This window comes from Filicampus tigris, chromosome 9 (genome assembly GCF_054856515.1).
Source record: "Filicampus tigris isolate MCC_2025a chromosome 9, RoL_Ftig_1.0, whole genome shotgun sequence".
Classification (NCBI taxonomy): domain Eukaryota; kingdom Metazoa; phylum Chordata; class Actinopteri; order Syngnathiformes; family Syngnathidae; genus Filicampus; species Filicampus tigris.
Window position 1 is genome coordinate 12553311 of NC_141225.1, and position 19190 is coordinate 12572500.

The 19190-nt window shown below is 40.6% G+C and overlaps 1 protein-coding gene across 1 annotated transcript in view; it reads left to right on the forward strand.

Moving 5' to 3' along the window:
* Positions 1 to 3653: 3653 nt before the first annotated feature.
* The window catches only part of arhgef25b (Rho guanine nucleotide exchange factor (GEF) 25b), a 16245-nt gene continuing 708 nt past the window's right edge, over positions 3654 to 19190 (forward strand). The window contains 16 exon segments of the mRNA XM_086041546.1: positions 3654 to 4016; positions 10163 to 10464; positions 10544 to 10648; positions 13297 to 13427; positions 14074 to 14140; positions 15038 to 15141; positions 15249 to 15318; positions 16242 to 16331; positions 16415 to 16507; positions 16599 to 16649; positions 16737 to 16814; positions 16889 to 17080; positions 18051 to 18231; positions 18311 to 18425; positions 18427 to 18496; positions 18578 to 18718. Of these exon segments, the coding sequence (XP_085897672.1) occupies positions 3899 to 4016; positions 10163 to 10464; positions 10544 to 10648; positions 13297 to 13427; positions 14074 to 14140; positions 15038 to 15141; positions 15249 to 15318; positions 16242 to 16331; positions 16415 to 16507; positions 16599 to 16649; positions 16737 to 16814; positions 16889 to 17080; positions 18051 to 18231; positions 18311 to 18425; positions 18427 to 18496; positions 18578 to 18718 (1908 nt within the window). The 5' untranslated portion in view covers positions 3654 to 3898.

Genomic DNA, 19190 nt, shown 5'->3' on the forward strand with positions numbered 1-19190 from the left:
ATGGCTAAAAACGAGTGGATTAACACTTATTCCACAAACGCAATATTTATCAGAATGCCCTGTTTCAACTAGTGCGCTTGCATAGAACATATTCTTGAAAAAAGGTGTTTGCGTTGACTTTCCCTTTAAAGATAAAAACGACAACTGGTCCCTGAGATGGATTATTTCTATTTCCATTATTTCATATGGGAAAGTTTGTTGTGAAATCCGAGTCAGAGGTTACACTGTACATGGAAAATGGGTCCTTTTTCCATTTCTTTCTTTGAAAAAGTAGAATGCACTCATGTCATTGCCCCATCTGACCTCTCCTGGATTCAAGAAATGTTATCTGAACCCTTTGTCCTCCTTTTTTGCTCTGCTCATGTTGAATTCAATAAAAACAACACGGTAGGGAAGAAAAAAAAAAAGCATATGCTACTCAAATGTTAAACGTTCCACATTGGTTAAAATCAGAAATTTCCTTTCAGGGCCAATTAGTATGTTTTTGTTTTTTTGCACACAGTATTCGTGTGTGTTTATAGAAAACATTTATTGAAACAGTAGAAAAGCATAAAATCACTCAGGGAGCTTTAAACTGTCTAAACTGTCATCGTAAGAACATTTTCAATGAATGCTCATGATGATAGTTATTCAGGTTTTCTGAGACAGTTCAAAGGCCTGCTGTGGGAATGAGCCCGTGGGACTTGTGGGACGTGTCTGTGGGCCTGTCTGGACACATCGAACACCCTCCTCCCCTCCCAACCAGAGTGGCCTGAGGAGAGATCCCTCTGCATCTGACCAACTGTCCTCATGTGCCCAGAAGAAGAAAGCTTCTCTTCTTTTGTTCTCCTGGAGTGAAAACCAAACACAATGACTGACATGTTTGTCTAACGCTTCCTCTGCCCATCTATAGCGGACACAAGGAATGAGGAATATCTGGTGATGAGGAGGGATCACTGATTCATGAGGACAACAAGAGCAAGAGGTGAACATTGAAGACTTTGGCAAAAGTACAAGAGAGGACTAAACAACTGAAGGGACACAAGGTTGATAAAGTGAGTATTCCTTTGTCATGTAAATTATGTGAAATTATTTTAAATCATTCATTTTGTAAATTTTACACTAATTCAGACCATTCTGTGATGCTTTCAATCGACAAGAAAGTAACTCGTCTCTCTGTTGCTGTTGTTGCTGCTTTGGAAATCCTGCTAGGCTACCTTTCTGCTGTTCTAATTGTGCTGTTAAGTTTAGCTCTGTCGGAGAAATTCCACTGATAAGATAAACCACTCAAACTGAAGCAAAATTAGCAGAGTGAAAGGTGTGACTACAGATTAAAATGCATTTCAGAATGACATTTTTAGCCTAATCTCCACTTCCACTTATTTATGCCGTGGACTACTCCAAATTTCTCAAACACTATAAATGTACACAAAGCCATTTGTACAGGTTTTTGAAAGAAAAGGGAATTGTGTGTTCATTCATTTTTTGGCACGCATACTCTGTGTAAGATTTCAGACTGCAGTAAAGAGAAACTGTTGACTGATGACAACAATCAACACACCAAGATGGAGTTCAAGTGGGCCAGGCGGTCCAGTGTGGCTGCAGGATGCAAAGGTAATAACCGTAATAATACTAACTACAATACGGTGCGTATTTAAGTCTTCAAAGGGGAAGTCAACCCAAACATATTTTTTTCAAGAATATCGCCGCTGTCATGTGAAAGACAGTTATCTCCATTTTTTTTCATTGTACTATATATACATTTGATATATACGTTTTTCTAAATCATCACAATTTCACTGGTGAGCTATTTTTAGAACAGTTCCATGGGCTAATAATTTTTTTTGTTATGTATATTTTTTTGCAACAAATTAAGTTTCAAATCTGAATTCTTGGAAATAGATATTACCAAATATAAATATTAATTTATTTTAAGAAGGTATTTGGTAAAAAAAAAAAAAAAAAAAAAAAATTTACGTCTGTAAAAAGTGAACAGAAATAGCAAATTTGAGATTACAGATTTTCTGACAAAGTGAAAAGTGCAAATACATTTTGCAAGTCGCATGAAGTAGATCTTGTTTTATTTGAGTGGGTCACAAGGTTAAAAGACAACTGATCTAATGATTAACTCAATCACAATTTAAGGAAAAAAAAGGCTTTTAAGACACAATTGGCCAACACGGCTAAGTGAAGCAAATACTTCCCTGATTGTTAAACTGCAAAGAAAATTGAAGTTGCAAAGGTCACTTTATGATCAAGTTGAGATCTTAGAAAAACAACTCTCTACCTTGACCACATGATTAAATATTGAATGGTTATTGTCATTCAAAGGTTATCTCGTGGAACCCAACACACTGCAATTGAGTAACATTCACGTTGCGCTGGTCAAGCGAACACATTAATAATAAACGTATTGCGCAATCAATGATGAATACAAATCTTAATCTTTTCCTTCACTGACTATTTCCATGTTTGGGTTCGTGCGACTTTATGTGCATTTGAATCACACTACCGGCTGCCACATGACTGGACAGCTGTATTCAGAAGATCATCTAGTCATGAATACTTAATCTTGGCTTTGAGATTAAATCTGCCCGCCTCCATCCTGCCAGCTCATATCACTGCTGATATTTCCACTTGTTGCTTTTTCCACTACAGATTCTTTGCTACCTGTGGTCACCAAAGCAAGTAAGGAGTGGGTCTTTTTGTTTGTACATGTAGGTTGGACGTGGCTTAAAGCGGAGGTCAACCCAAACATATTTTTTTCAAGAGGGCCCACTAGTTGAAACACGGCACTCTGTTTGATTTTATGTTTGTGGAATATAAATTAAGCAGCAAAATGTACTTGTTTATAGCCACCTCTGGGGGCGGCCATTTTATCTTCTGTCGCCTGAAAATGACATCACAACTGCTCACGACCAATCACGGCTCTGATCCAGAAAACAGGTCAGCTGTGATTGGTCGTTGTGAGCAGTTGTGATGTCATTTTCAGTCGACAAAAGACAAAATGGCCGCCCCCAGAGATGGCTAAAAACAAGTGGATCAACACTTATTCCACAAACGCAATATTAATCAGAACGCCCTGTTTCAACTAGTGGGCTTGCATAGAACATATTCTTGAAAAAAAAATGTTTGTGTTGACTTCCTCTTTAAGTACTTTATACAATATAGAGTAATAACAAAATTAAATTGAATGCCAAAAATTAAACAGCTGAATGATAATTTATTGCGATTTATTCTGGTGATTGCGACTTGCCCACCGGGGAGCAGTAAAAACAGTCATGAAAACACAAACAAAAAAGACTTTCACTATTACTATGACTCATTTAATTGCAATAGTATAATCTTTTTCCGCAATAGATGAAGAAAATATCCCTGCGTTATATTGTCTGTCTACATGTGTTGCTGCAAGTGTTGTGCATTTTGATTAGTTAACTCTAGAATGCCAAAGTATTGTTGTCCAATTTTAGTGTTCTTAGTCTCGCTTCTCTTAGTGGATGCCGTTTCATGATTAAACAAGCTGCTTACCAAAACAGAAGCAGAGTGTAAAATCATAGTGGGGAAGCAAAGGAGGGTGATCAAGGCGGGGGGGCGGGGGGCAAGTGGGTGAGAGGAGGCGGGGCTAGGATTTCAATGCTGGCTCAGCCATGTGAGCATGTTATCCCACCCTCATCACATATCCCACCACTTCCCCTTCCCTCTCTGTCAGCCCCTCAAGTACTTATGTTCCCTCTCATACTCGCTTTGCTTACTATCTGGCCACATGGAGCTAGAGTGTTTTTAGACCATTTTTGTCTGCAATTTCGTTTTTGCTAAAGGACTAAGGGACAATCTTTATGTGTCTTCCTCTGGGGATTACCACCGGAATAGTGTGCCCGTGTTTATTCACCACTATGCTTGCATTGGATGTAACTCTTGAATGTGCCAGTGGCAAAGGTTGGTCATGAGAGGGGGTCACCGGCAGCGGGGATGCGGGTGTCAGCACCTGTTTAGAAAACTGCTCCGTAAATGTGGATGCTGCTTTGTCCAAGTGAGAGGTACAGTACATGAATGAATCTGTAGTGTTTGAATATTTTAAACATTTCACTTAATCCTACTGTACATTTGTTCCTTACATACCGGCTATAAAATGTGCTGGTTGGACTAAATAGATAAATAGAATAAATGTTTATCAATCATAGGCCTGATGGTAAATGGAAAAAACTCACACATACCACATACTGTAAAAACAGTGATTCTCAAGCAGTTGTGTCTTGAGAGGCGTGCCTTGGAAATTGTCCAATTTCACTTAATTGGTACGAAAATTATTTGTTTGCTACAAATAAGGTGTCTTGCTTGTAACGTAAGGCAAAACAATCGAATGCTCTTCCACAAATTATTGTGTATCCATAATTTTGTTTTGATTTGTTTGATCTTTTTTCTCGATATAAAATATGTGCCTTTGCTTAAAAAACAGTTAAACAGAAGATCTGAAAAACAATGATTAAATATTCCTTAACAAAAGGGTTTATTTACATCAGCATGTATTATGTATACAAATGCCTTTACGTAATCTTGGGTTCTGCATCAATATTTGTTAGCAGCATTAGTATACATCTGATGTTTTGTTCGGCCGTATAACGTTGGTAAATTTGTATACACTGCGTGTGTGGTAAACGTAATCAATACTCCTGAAATTGTAACACAGGTTTGGAGCCAAAGCAACTAAACACAAAGAAACACACCAACATGCGCACGCACAAAGACACACACACACACGCTTTTTGTGCCATCACTGCTTTGACCCTTAAATCCAGTGTTGTTCCAGTTGCTCACAGAGTGATTACAGAACCGCCCCGTTTGGATGGATGCTGAGAATCAATTTGTGACTCATGAAAAATTAAGCTTCACAGGAGAGTTTTTATGGTATATGAAAGGAATTGGCGGGGAACCAACCACTAGTTCGGCTGACAAGAAAAGTTACTATCCTCTAAATAAAATCTTGCAATGACATTTGACTAAAGCAAACATAGATTAAATTGTCAGATCAAATTGTTTTAAAGAGGAAGTCACCCCAAACATATTTTTTCAAGAATATGTTCTATGCAGCCCCACTAAACTAAGCATGGCATTCTGATTAATATTGCGTTTGTGGAATATGAGAAATCCACCCATTTTTAGCCATGACAGGGAGCAGCCATTTTGTCACTTCCGTCATCTGAAAATGACATCACAGTTCCTCAGGGCTAAGATATCGCCCAATCATGGCTCAGCTTCAGAAAACAGGTAAGCTGTGACTGGTCATTACCTGAGCCCTGAGCAACTCTGACGTCATTTTCAGTCGACAGAAGTGACACAATGGCCGCCCCCTGAGATGGCTAAAAGCCATATTCCACAAGCACAATATTAATCAGAATGCTTTGTCAACTAGTGGGCCTGCATAAAACATATTCTGGAAAAAACATGTTTGGGTTGACTTTCGCTTTAAGAGTCTTTATCCAATTTCAAACTTACTTAAGCAGAAATATTAATACCATATCCCTTTTTTATTCTTTCCCTGGTTTGTTCCATGACATAAAACCTCTTAGCTAATGTGGCTAAACATTGAAAAATCGCCTAATTTAAGTGTGGTTTGCCATGATATCACATTTATGTTTTGTGGCTGTCTAGTGACTTGCGCCGTGCACATGTGCACATGGCAGAGACATTGTAACCCAAATAACACAAAATACATTTTCAGCCCCACCCGGAAATCTGTATAACTAGGAGGATTTGAATTCTAAATTGTTCCCTGTCTTTGCACATTTTCAACACTTACCTTCGTCTGTCTCCGTGTGGTTGTTTTTCAAAGTTTTAACAGACATGACAAAAATATATTTTTCAAAATTGCTACAGTGGCCTACAACAATACAACATTGTTTGGAATCAAACCTCTGCCCCATCTTTGATGAACACTTAGACCAACTATGCAACTGTACTTCAATGTCAGTTGTGATCGTGGTACTTGGGGGGCCAAATATATTTTGAGGCATGAAAAGTTGAAAGAGCTACTGGTCTATGATGTCTGTCAATCCCATCTGCATTTGAACTACATTCTTCATGCCGATTTGTTTATTTTGTGGAACATCAAGGCAAGTCAACATGCGTCACACATTGCATGCTAACAAAACAGGATGAAATTTTTCAAAGGGGTGGAAATTTTGACTTTACTTTCATCTGGGGATTTGAGCCACAAGGTTGCAAAATAAGCACGCTGCAAAACTACATCCACAGCAAATCAAATGCCATTACTTCTTGGTACGCGGCTTCACTGAGCGCAATTCTAGTCAGTCTGTGATGTGTTATATTTAACCATCCATTTCACACCCTGCTCAACAGGAAGGCTGTGCGAGGATTTAGTTTTAATGAGGATTTCATCTATTAGTCGGAGCAAAAATATGAAGCAGTAGTCAGACATCAGCTCCCCGGCACACGTGACTCACAAATGACATGCGTAACGCTTTTATCGCGTTTAGACTCAGCGAGGTGTTTAAGAAGCATCTCAATAAAATGCCGTACACCTGATTAGGACCGTTTTTAGTCTTGAAGGGGTGGGACTTTGACTCGTAGTCAACAAACTGCTTAAAACATTTTGATGATAAGTTTCTCTCATCAGAGCCTGTTTAAATAAGTGAGTGAATGGTTTAATTCATTCTCAGATTTCCATGCATGCATAAAGAGTGCAAATTATTCCCAAATACATGGAATATTTTTATATATTCAGAATTTCTTGCAATTGCCCATTACAAATAGTCGCTTACAGCAGCAATACAGTGGACACAAACAACTGCTGTTGTCAAATTCACAGAGACTTCTATCAGTGAAAATTGTGTCCTGGCTAATGTTCTTGCACCATTGTCTTTTTCAATCACGCTCAGCCATATTTAATCCACCTGCCAACACAGCATGACTTACTAGAGGCCCTGACAACTCCCACAAATCAGCTTTAGTTTGCCATGGTAAAGCCTTAATATTACTGCTGCTGCCTATAGAGCCGGCATGCAAGGTTGAAATCCCAGCACTGGTGCCTGCGTGCACTGCTGACACCCTCGGGTCCGGATGGACGTCCAGCTGTTGCTCTGTGGGAACACGGCCCGTTACATAAGCTCCTCAAACAAACACTAACTTGCACCTCAGCAGTGATTTGGACATTGCAATAACCATCACTCAACATTTATGACAAGGGCGCAGTCCAAAGTTTTTTGTTTTTTTTTCCAAGGGCCTCATACAGAAAAATCGAATGATGCAAAGGCTACTTTGACATTCTTTACACTAAGTTATTGAACACACTCATACTAACCCATCACCATTGGTTAAGATATGCTAAGCAATTATATATTGTTCGATTATATACAGTATATATAGATTTTTCCGGATCTTGAGCTGGTCGGCGCTCCACTAGAATCGGCCTGCTACTCTACATTCCAAACAAAAACATACACAGTACAAAGCTAACCTTGGCACAGGGCAGAAATTGGTGCAAGCAATCATAATTCCCGCTATTCGCCACCCTGGCGCGTTCGCACCTACGCATGCTTGCAGCCACCTCTGTAACTGAGAAGTCATCGTTTGCCATACCATCCACAGACACGGGTTCATGACTTAAAATGGCTAGCACGTAGCTCTGCCTCTGATGTTGATTGGGTCAGTTTACCGTCTATATTGTAAATGGATTAATGGACTGCTCCCTCTAAATTGTGGGCAGGGCTCCTGGGGTAAAATGGAGGAAAATAATAATTAAATAGCGCCGCATTGGCTCCAAAAGACGCCGGCCCACCAGACATCTGTCCTGTATGCCAGATGGCCAGTCCAGCCCTGATATTAGCTGTAATAGCAGCAGTAGTATTATTAGTAGAACTAGTCAAGGGGGGCTCACATCCAATGAAAGGTTGGGTTGATATTGATTTCAGTTGGACAAAATTGTTGGTACCCCTCCATCAAACAAAGTAAACCACAATAATTTGAGACTGACGAGACATTTTGCTAAATGCACATCGCCAAGCTCCAAAGCTTCTGAAAGGATTTCCTTTGGGCAGATGCTGAGACAAAACTGAAGCTTCTTGGCAAGTCATATCAGAATTGAAGAACACTCCTCCAATTGTGTTGGGGAGGGGGCTTGTGTGTGTGTGTGTTTGTGTTGAATGGGCCAAAATACCCATCGGCAGGTGCTCATCAAAGGTTCCACAAATATCGCCAGTACATTTTGATGTATTATCTCCTTTGTCAGGTTCATGTCACTCAGTGATGATTGTGGCGTTTTTGTTTTTTTCTAACAGGATGGTACCAACAATTTTTCCCATGTGTATAAAAGTGAGAGAATGTAGGCAAGTGAGCGACCAAGTTCAAGAGAGGAACCACGATCCATTTGTTCTGCTCAGGCTTACTTTTTATGAGATCCAGTTGGAGAATAACAGATACTATCAAAAACTCCTAGAGAAAGAATTTGTTTTTATGAGTCTTGCAGGTGAATCCACGTGGCTTTAAAGGACCACGGTTGTTTGATGTTCGGATGAAGTTTTCAAACTAAAATATGGCAAATACTTGCAGACTTTCACCCAAACTTCTTAAAATGAAAGGTTATGAGGTCCGTTAAGTAGTTTTTCAAAGGTGGACAATAATTTCTTTCCTATAATGTTTTCACCAGTAAATTGCATGTTTGTGCAGTGGGACATTGCTGGCTAATGCATGTGCATCTGCATTTGTACTTTCCTGTTCGTATGGTCTCTTGTTCAATGACTGCATGTCAGTTTGGACAAATGCCCGGCCCATATTTTCACTGGCCTCTTGCAGGCTTGTCATTGTGATTAAAGCTTACATAAATGTGCTGACAGGGAGTAATGGCTTATGGCAATATATTGTAGTCCTGGACAACTCAAATGAATGGATGACATGTTAATGTTAGGGTTCTTGATGGAAACTCTGTGAGTGAAAATTAGATGACACAATGTGAAAACTAAAAGTTGGAAAAGGAAAATCCAGCTGGGGCATGACAGGATCAGACATATTGAAGTCTTGATTAATGACGTTGATGAACTGAGATGTGACTGTCTTCAAGTCACTATTTTATTTGTTGTCATTTTTATTTAAAATATTTCATTACATTTTCAAAAATGTATTGTGTCTAAGATGCAAAACAAAATCCTTAAAGCGGAAGTCAACCCAAGCATTTTTTTTTTCAAGAATATGTTCCCAGCAGGCCCACTAGTTGAAACACGGCATTCTGATAAATATTGCATTTGTGGAATAAGTGTTAATCCACTCGTTTTTAGCCATCTCTGTCGGAGGCCATTTTGTCTTCTGTCGACTGAAAATGACAAATCACAACTGCTCACAACGACTTATCACGGCTGACCTGTTTTCTGAATCTGAGCCGTGATTGGTCGTTGCGAGCAGTTGTGATTTGTCATTTTCAGTCGACAGAAGTGACAAAATGGCTGCCCTCGGAGATGGACAAAAACGGGTGGATTTTGCTGCTTAACTCATATTTCACAACAGCAATATTAATCCGAATTCTGTGTTTCAACTAGTGGGCCTGCATAGAACATATTCTTGAAAAAAATATTTTTGGGTTGATTTCCCTTTCAACTATCACATGATAAATGTAAGTTTTTTCATATTCTGAAATAAATCCTGTCACTGTACATAATATGCATGTTATATTACAATATTTAAAAAAAGGTTATTTACCTGACTATTATGTGTTCAGTTTTTGTGTAGTTGTACATTCCCACCAGCTTTGTGGTACATACTAAAAAACCCAAATGAATAACTTACATGTACATTATTATAATGATCATTTGAGATACAACTAGTGCTATGATGCATCTCAGACAGCTACTGCATATTATTACAATATCAGGAACAGTAGAAAAAGAGGAACTTTTTCTGCTGCATATATTAAACGTGTGATATTTTTCACAGTCTATGACAAATATGTACAGTCAAAATAAGGTGTAGAATTTCCACCTGTGATTTGGAGACGTTCCTCACGAGAGCAAATCTGTATTAGTAATTAGACTTTGTACCAATGGGTACAGCAGTTGCAGCGACTTAAGTTTCACATCGGGCTCAGCACAGGAAATTGAACATTTTTGTGCAGAAAACTGTCTGAAGCTTGTGACCCGAGAGGACAAACGTCAACAATTAACCGCTCTGCTCCCCGCAGCAGAGTCGTACTCCGTGGCGACCGTCGACGGTACCGTTAACCCGGCGCTGGGCCCGGCGCCCCGCCAGGCCTCAGGCAGCTCCAGCCCCGACTCTGGAGGATCACGGCACCCCGTCAGTGCCTTGAAAAAGTGGCTCACCAGTCCGGTGCGCAAGCTAAGCTCCGACGGCAGAGGAGGCAACAAGCAGACGTGCGGCTCGGACGGGAGACAGCAGCCGTCGCTCTTTTCCCGCACCGGGGCTCAGCCGAGGCCTTTGGACCTGCATGATAGCGACTTCACGATCCTCCCCTCTGCAGATGCGGTGAGGCTTCAATTCCATTAATACGTGTATTCATTCAGATGAAACATTTGAAGATAATGCTTGTGTTTTCTTTGCACAGGTATGGAAAGATGGCCTGTTAATTCGCGAAGCTTCATCGCCTCTGCAGCCTTCCCATCAGGGTGACTTATTGGACCTCCTGCAAGGCGGAGACACACAAAGTCTTGTAATTGTTCTACTATAACGTTACAGAAAATCACACGATACCACAAAGGGGTTATAAAACTTCAGATCTTTAGTAGTTGACGAGGTGATGTTAGTCAGGGCGACTTCGATTAATCGATGACATCATTGACGTTTTTCTCAGTTGCGCCTCTCCAAACACAAGAGTGTGCTTGGTTGAACAGGCCCCACCCTCCCAATTCATTCAAGATACGTCCTTGACATCAATTACTACTTTCCTATACGCCGAGGCTTTGATGGCATCTTTTGGCCTTTTATTAAAGTGTGTTACCGAAGGGGCACCGTTTATATGGTGTTTCTAGCCTTTTATAACGCTATACCGTGTATACCTAGACTGTGGCATACATACATTTGTTGACAACTCGTTCACATTTGACTTTCAGCACAAATTCTTAACTTTTCCCTGCAGTTATTTCAATTAAAAGGAGCTTTTCTTCAGCAAGCAAATCCCTTAGTTGTTCAGGTTTCATGTCTTAATGATGATTTATCGTAATACATACGAGCAAATAACAAGAGTGCTCAGGCTATGAATCACAAAACATGCAAACACTGAGCTGCATTTGCATGTGAACGGCCTCATATTTGCACACATAATGCGTCTTTCACTAATTGTGCCAAATGCACATTTCACCTCCGTCTGGTAACCCTAAACTGTACTGAGAGCTTTATGGGAGCCGAATCAATCCTGCAGGCTTTTCTCGACAGCATCTGGATGTAATCAAGCGGCCAATAGAACAGTCAGGCGGGCGAGGGGTTTAAGTCCAAGTTAGAGCCTCGAGGCAAGGTGAGATGCAGGCCGATGGAGCTTTGTGGAGTTCGTCTCCGCTTTTGCAGCTATTCACTCAGAAAAACATACGTTTGTGAGGTCAGGGGTCACTCACCATATATGTATCAGCTCATTCCAATGGCCTTCCCCAAACTGTTAGAATTGTTTACATGCCTTTTAGAAAAGATGAAGAGTTAAGATCCATGGGTAACTAAGGAATGTAGGCCAACCACTGATCGATTCATTATATTGATGATTACAAGGTGCATTGAAATGATGTTGTCCAGATACACACCTGCATCTTAACATTTTATTCCTTTTTCCACACCACAGTCGAAATGGCTTATTAAAAGTAGTTTGTCAAACTATTCTTTTATAGTGTTGCCTTAACTTACAAGTTTAATTTGTTCCATAACCTCACTCGTAACTCCAAACACTCATTCTCAAATAATCTTATCCTTCGAAATGCGAATTTAAGTTGTCAGTAACAATAGCAATTCAAGATGGCTGCCCTCTGGCTTCAGCCGCGAGTGGCCAATTGTTGGGCCATCATTTATAATTCTGTGCATGCTACATGTAGATTTGATGATGAAACACAGAAGACCTTCTCATCTAATCTAAACTGTGATATACAGAATATATTATTTAATTGTTTTTTTCACAGAGGATAAAGAATATATGTCTGTGAGTATTACTGTACTGTATTCTATGTCCCCATTTGTTTCTATCACTTGTGTTCAAATATAAGTTGTTCAAATGTTTACAATTACTTTGACATTGATGCTAGTTTTGTTAACCCATATACAGTTTTTTGCACTGTGTGTTAGCATTGAGCTAGCCGACTTGGAGGTTTAGTTAAATACTCAATGTGTAGTTCGCTTAATTTTATGTTTAGTTTTAAAATACAGTTCAGCTCCGAGTGGCAATAAATAGCTAGAAATTGGGTTATCTTTTGAAGAATTGCTCGCTATCTGCCAAACTGCAGCTTGCTGTGAAATTTGCCGCCACCATTGCTAACGCTTGAAACTACATTTTTTGCTCTCAACTCAATACAGAAACAAAGGTAACTCCTAAATCAAGGTATTTCCGGAAATTTTTCCGGTATTTCCTGGTATTTCCTGAAAGTAAAAAGCAGCCTAAAGACCTATATTGTCGTTGCGATAGACAGTTGAGTTCGATTCTGCAGTTTAAATGTCAACATGTCTGGTGGGTGAGGATGGGAAGGTAGGAGACCAAACAGCAAAGTGCAAATTTGACCTACACAGTGATTTAACAGAGGGATTATGAAGCGGTGTTCAGAGATAGAGAACAGAATGTAGTGAGACCGCAGTATGTCAAGAGGATTACAGTCAAATTCACATTAGATTAGACCGCTTTTAGGTGACGAAAGGCAATTGTTATATAACGGCTCTCCATGCCGTTGCCCCCACCCGCCGCTACACTCCATCCTCCTTGACAAATCACCACCATCCATCAGATCCCATGCTAACTTTCTACATTTCTTACATCTACAAATCCCCCCCCAACAGCCGCAAGAGCCATCAGAAAGTTTTTAATACTCTCAGGCTTTTGGGGATTTGGTCATGACTTTCCAAAAGTGGATCAGCAAAAGTGCTCCTCTCTGATGGTGGTTTAGGACAAGTTTGCAGCATCTCCCAATGATTCCACATGTGACTAGTCAAGCATTATATCAATAATGGAAGGCCTGGTCAAAGTCATTTAAAAAAAAAAAAGTTCCAATGTAAAAGTTACAGGACATTTTAGGTTACTCCTAAAATTCTACCCGAAAGCTGAATATCCCGAACTTTTTGTATGGAGTGTATAATGCCATATTGCTGATCAAAATGTGTACATGTTGGTTTTAGAGCCACAAATCCAGTGTCAACACTCTCCAAGATGAGGACAGCAGCTGCAATGTGACCGAAGATGCAGAGAGCCAGTTGTCTGTGACTGTGGACAGCGAGGAAGAAAGAAACATTGCCTTTGAGAAGAGCTTGTAAGTGTCTCCTTACACGTTAGTGGGCATTTGGAGGCAAATCTTCTGTTTTGATACAAGCTGTATGGAACCAGTATTAGACTACCGGTACACATACAGTTTTGTTTTCTTTCCTGCGAGGGAGGTGCCACACTCTGGGTCTTCATCTTTAGTGTTAGTAGTACAGTTGTTGGACTAGCCTGGACATCTCATACGTTAGCAAGAGCCTTACTGCTCCCAAAAAACGTTGAAGCACACTAAAATGGGCAATGTTTATTTCAAGATGACAAACATGTGTTGTGTTAGCGTTCATTGGTTTGACTTGTTCATTGGTTTTTTTGATATTGGTTGATAAATGCCTTTTTATTGTTTGGTTTGGCTTTAGCACAGTGGTTTAAAAGTACACCATTGCACAACTATTTTTGGAGCCCTAGAGCAAACCAACACATTATTTATTTTTTTTTTTTTTTACAGTTTTTAATTGCTGATGATTTTGAATTAGAAGCTTAATGCTAAGCTACGGCATCCTTCTCCTGCATGCGGCTGATATGCAGTAATGGATTCAAGTGGTTGTGTTTATCTTCATAAATTCTTGTCAGTATTCCTTATAAACACGTACGTGCATATTTGTTACATTTTATGAACCCAAAATGTCTTTTTCTCTTAGATACGTGCTGACAGAGCTGATAGAGACTGAAAGGTTATACGTGGAAGATCTTGGACTCATTGTACAGGTACAGTATAATTTTCAAATAGAGGTTGAACCGATTAATTGACGAGTCGACTTTATAACTCAGTGACGATATTTAAAGCTTGAAGTCGACTAATCGTGTGTTTTTGAAATCTCATGGAAAGGAGGACTTTCAACTATAATGCTCAGTGAAGCAGAGAAATGTCCGGTCAACCAGGTGACACAGTCTTCAGACATCTGCGCCGATCCGAGAGTACGAAAATTAAGATCGTTGTGGATGAGATTAGCGTTTGGCATCATGGCACTAGCGCTAGCTATTCTAGTCTTAAAATTTTCTCATCTGCAACACAAGGGTAGCAGCACAAAGTGATGCCACAAAATGCCCAATAATGTACGGACAACAACTGCGGGCTAACGAGAATTTTCATATCCCATTCACAACATTCACCAACATTACAACACTTGTGTCGCTTTACGACGTTTCGTAGCAATTGTCGCACACGGCTGTATTACGCAACAAGTTTGCGGAAATATCTCACCAAAAATCTGACTGGATGTGCAGCCACTTGCAAAATATGTTTGTCTATCCTCAAAAACAATACAAGTGAAGCAGAAACAGTGAAACAGGGACATGCTTCATTTTTTCGGAGTTTTCATGCTAAGATATAAAACGCAAGAGATCCTTGAAACGTGCACGTAATGCTGAGTTGTATTTTTAATCATTTGCTCTTGTTTGTTTCGATGCTGGTTTGTCGAAATATGTCTTCAAGTGAAACCAGTTGGTGGCACAAAAAAAATTACGGACTGCCGTACTGTGTTTGATTAATTGCCTTCGACTCAAATCTTTAGTTATTCCATCCTTCATCCCACGCAACAAGTACTTGGAAATTGCTGTTACTTCAAAAAATGATCGTGTGCGTATATATGTGCATACGTGTAGGGTTATATGGCAACCATGACCAATCAGGGCGTCCCAGAGGACCTTAAAGGGAAAGACAGGATCGTTTTTGGAAACATCCATCAGATATACGACTGGCATAAGAGGTGCCTTTTTCTATTGTTCACTTACATCGCTTCATGATTTGACTTATTTTGGGGGTTTGTGTCACGTGGTTGCCTTGACTGGCATTTTCCTATGTCGTGTTCCTCAGTTATTTCCTGGGTGAGCTGGAGAAATGTGTGGCTGATCCGGACACCCTGGCCCAGCTCTTCATCAAGCATGTGAGGCTGTGCTTTCTCAACCTTTTCTGTTTTGGGTTTGTTTGTTGGTTGGAGCATCTCGCATACTTGACATCCGTCCGTCCGTCCGTCCGTCAAACCAACCACCCCATCAATCCATCATCCCTCTGTCAATCTAACCAGACAACCAACTATTTTCTCTATTGTTTGATTTTGGTCGGTCCTATGCAGGGGCGGAGCCAGAACGTGGCTAATGGGTGGGCCAGAATATTCCCTCACTGAGCACAATCCTCCTGTCCCGTTCAATTAAAATGACAAACTGAATAATATGAAGTTCAGATCAACCTTAGACAACCACAATTATGCAATTCTTAATATTCAATCAAATTAAAAAAAAACACAAGGAAACACAAACTCGAAAATAATTTAACTGCCTAAGGCTTAGTGGCCACATATGTGGACAACACTTTCTAACTCTTGTGTCCACAAGCGTGTGCACTGTGGAACTGTGGGTGTTTTGGACACATATGTGGGCATTTACACTGCCTTGTGGTCTCAGAAGAGTATTACATACTACAGTCAAAACACAGCATACAAAATACAGTACAATACAATACAAAAAATTAAAAGATGATGCTTTGTTTTTCTTCTAATTAGTTTCCAATAAGCCCAAATAGCAAAAAGAAATGAAAAATGCATGTAAAAAAACAGCTTGGGCCTTAGGAGGTTAATAATAATTTACTAAAAATTTAAAAGTATATATTTCATGAATCTCACTGGTTGGGCAGTGTGTCAATCTGGTTGGGCCTGTGCACACCCAGGCCCACCCATGGCTCCGCCCCTGGTCCTATGTTATTAAAAAAACAAAAAATAACAGAATTTATGAGAAGCTAAAGAATGCATCTTAACCAGGGGTGTCAATAACAGTTTAACCTTCAGTTTCATCTGTCTCTGTCTACTTCCAGGAGCGTCGTCTTCACATGTATGTGGTTTACTGTCAGAACAAGCCCAAATCTGAGCATGTTGTCTCCGAGTACATCGAGACCTTCTTTGAGGTGAGGATTTCAATTCACCCTGAGCGGTTCACATTGCATAGCGCGGTGCTACACCGTCACCACTGTCGCGTGTCACCTGCCAGGATCTCAGGCAGCAGTTGGGTCACAGGCTGCAGCTCAATGACCTGCTGATCAAACCCGTCCAACGCATCATGAAGTATCAGCTTCTGCTCAAGGTCTGCACCCTATACTCGCTGGATTGACATATTGTAACTCTCAGATCCAAAGGTATAAATATCCTAAAACAAAGCTGTTTGCCGTCCTCAGGACTTCCTCAAGTATTATAGCAAAGCAGGACGTGATGTAGAGCAACTCCAGGTATTATTGTAATCGTTCAGCCGTTTTTTGTTAGTACTTATTTGTGAAACAATTGCTATGGTTCACCTCTTTATTTTTGCCTCTCAGAGGGCAGTGGAGGTAACGTGTTTTGTGCCTAAACGATGCAACGACATGATGAACGTGGGAAGGCTGCAAGGCTTTGAGGTAAGATAAACCTGCACACGAAATGTAGAATGTGGGCGTGAGCATCACGGCGTTGACGGATTTACTTGTTTCAGGGGAAAATCACGGCTCAGGGGAAGCTCCTCCAGCAGGATACCTTCTGTGTGAGCGAGCAGGAAGGCTGCTTCTTGTCCAGACCCAAGGAGAGGAGGGTCTTTCTGTTTGAGCAGCTGGTCATCTTCAGTGAGCCGATTGATAAGAAAAAGGGCTTTTCTTTACCTGGCTATACTTTTAAAAACAGCATAAAGGTAAATATTGGTCAGGTGTTATTATATATAGAGAGGTGTGCTATATAACAGGAAAATTACAATAATGTCTCTCATTGCCTGATTTTGAATTACACCTTTGCTATGATGTTGCAAAGAGCACAGACAACGCAAATCATATAAGATTAATCATGAAACATTCACAGTTGATGCTGGGCCATTTGTTCCGATTTAAAAACTATTTTCGCATATGAAATAATGTAATTAGGAATCCGTACTGTCACCATCATACAACCTTTTGATAATCTGTTGCGTATAAAGGTATAGGGCAAATTGTAGATAACATTTTATGATTTTTAACTCGTACAAAAAAAACCGTAACTATCGTTAATATAAAAAATAGTACTGGTGGTTCTATTTTCGCAGACAGTGCATAAGCGCTTGATGTAAAAAGTGGCGCATTTTGATTTTCGTGCCGAGGCAAGTCGTGTTTACTGTGTTTAGGAATTTGGTCGACCATGCTATGCCATGCTGGGCGTTCCAGCAGAGCATGGTCGTTTTCTTTTACACGCCACCGGTACACCTGACAATTTGGTGAATGAAAGTAGACTAGACTTTAGACCAGCTCAGAGCAGATCTAAGTTGTGGGCGCAGGTGGTATGACGCAATCTTGGTGAATTTTATCGAAATGCAGGCAGACAGATTCTGCGCTCGGACACGGACACAAACGCTTGGAATGGAAGGCAGACTAAAGTGCGCACTTTTTACAGCGGTGATCCGCGATCGCCCTTGCCAACTTATAATCATCCGCGATTGGAGGTCTGCTTGTAGTTCCTTATAAACTTCAGCGAGTCTATATCTGCTTCCGCAATGTCAAAGACTGTGCGCACCTCTCCTGCGCTATGAATTTAACGGCAATGAGTGGAGCCGCTTTCATTGGCCAGGAATGAAGTTGGCCGGTGGCTTGACGGATTTGTGTCAAGTTTGTCAACGCAAGGGCTGTGTGCTGCAGGTCAGCTGCTTGGGCGTGGAGCAGAATTCCGCTGAGGGCCCGTGCTCTCTCGTCCTGACGTCCCGCGGGACAAACGGCAGCGTGACTCGCTTCATCATGCAGGCACCCTCTCCGGAAATACAACAAGCCTGGCTCGGTGACGTGGTGCAGATTTTAGAGACTCAAAGGAACTTCCTTAATGGTACCGGCGCTTCATATTTTGACTATAAAACTATCAGAAGAGTGCCGTTTAATATTGTTGTTTCCGGTCCTCATTGAAGCCCTTCAGTCTCCGATTGAGTACCAACGACGGGAGAATAAATCAAACAGCCTCGGCAGGAACATGAAGTCCCCAAGTGGCCTGCAGCCTTACCTGTCAGCATCCATGGACCGCCACCGGCCTGCTGTCTTACAACACCTCCCTTCCGTCGCTTCATCCGCCGCACCACAGCCCAGCTATAAAAGCAGTAGGTACACAATTGATCGTTTTTTTTTCCCCCCCTCTGATGAGAAACAGACTGGAGTATTTTATCCCTTTTCGCCGTCAGGTTTCTAACCCTTGTGCCACGATGCGTCAAGCAGCCCACCTTCAGCTCTCATCACAGCCACAGCTCACTTTGGATCCAGAAACGGCAGGAAGCCACGGGACAGCCATTTCTCTGCCACCCAGCAGCCAGCACAGCATGCAGGTATTTTGTGTTCATTTATTGATTTGACTTGATTTGTCATATTGTCGTATTATGGCTATTTTCTTGTTGTATGTAGGAAGGAATTGTGAATTTGAAATCAGAAAATTTCAAACAGCAATCAGTTTTAGCACAAAACATTCAGACTTCTGCCAGAAAGCCCCGAAAATGTCAGGAAAAGCCTACTAGAACAGCTTGATTTTTGCGGGCGTTAATCAGAGGCAGGTGTGAACTGACTCCCATTCAATATGAATTTGAATATGATTGGTTAAATCTGAACACAACTACATCTCCAGTTATAAGAGTGTGCACTGCTTATACAACCACATTTTCTTAGACGTTTATTTTTAATTCCTTCCACGTTAGAAAAGACTTAATCTTTTTTTAAGATATTTATTTTTTAAGATGATATCACCCACTTGAAATCCTAGTTTTGTTTGACTTTTGGAACATACTGTATAAAGGAATATTTTCA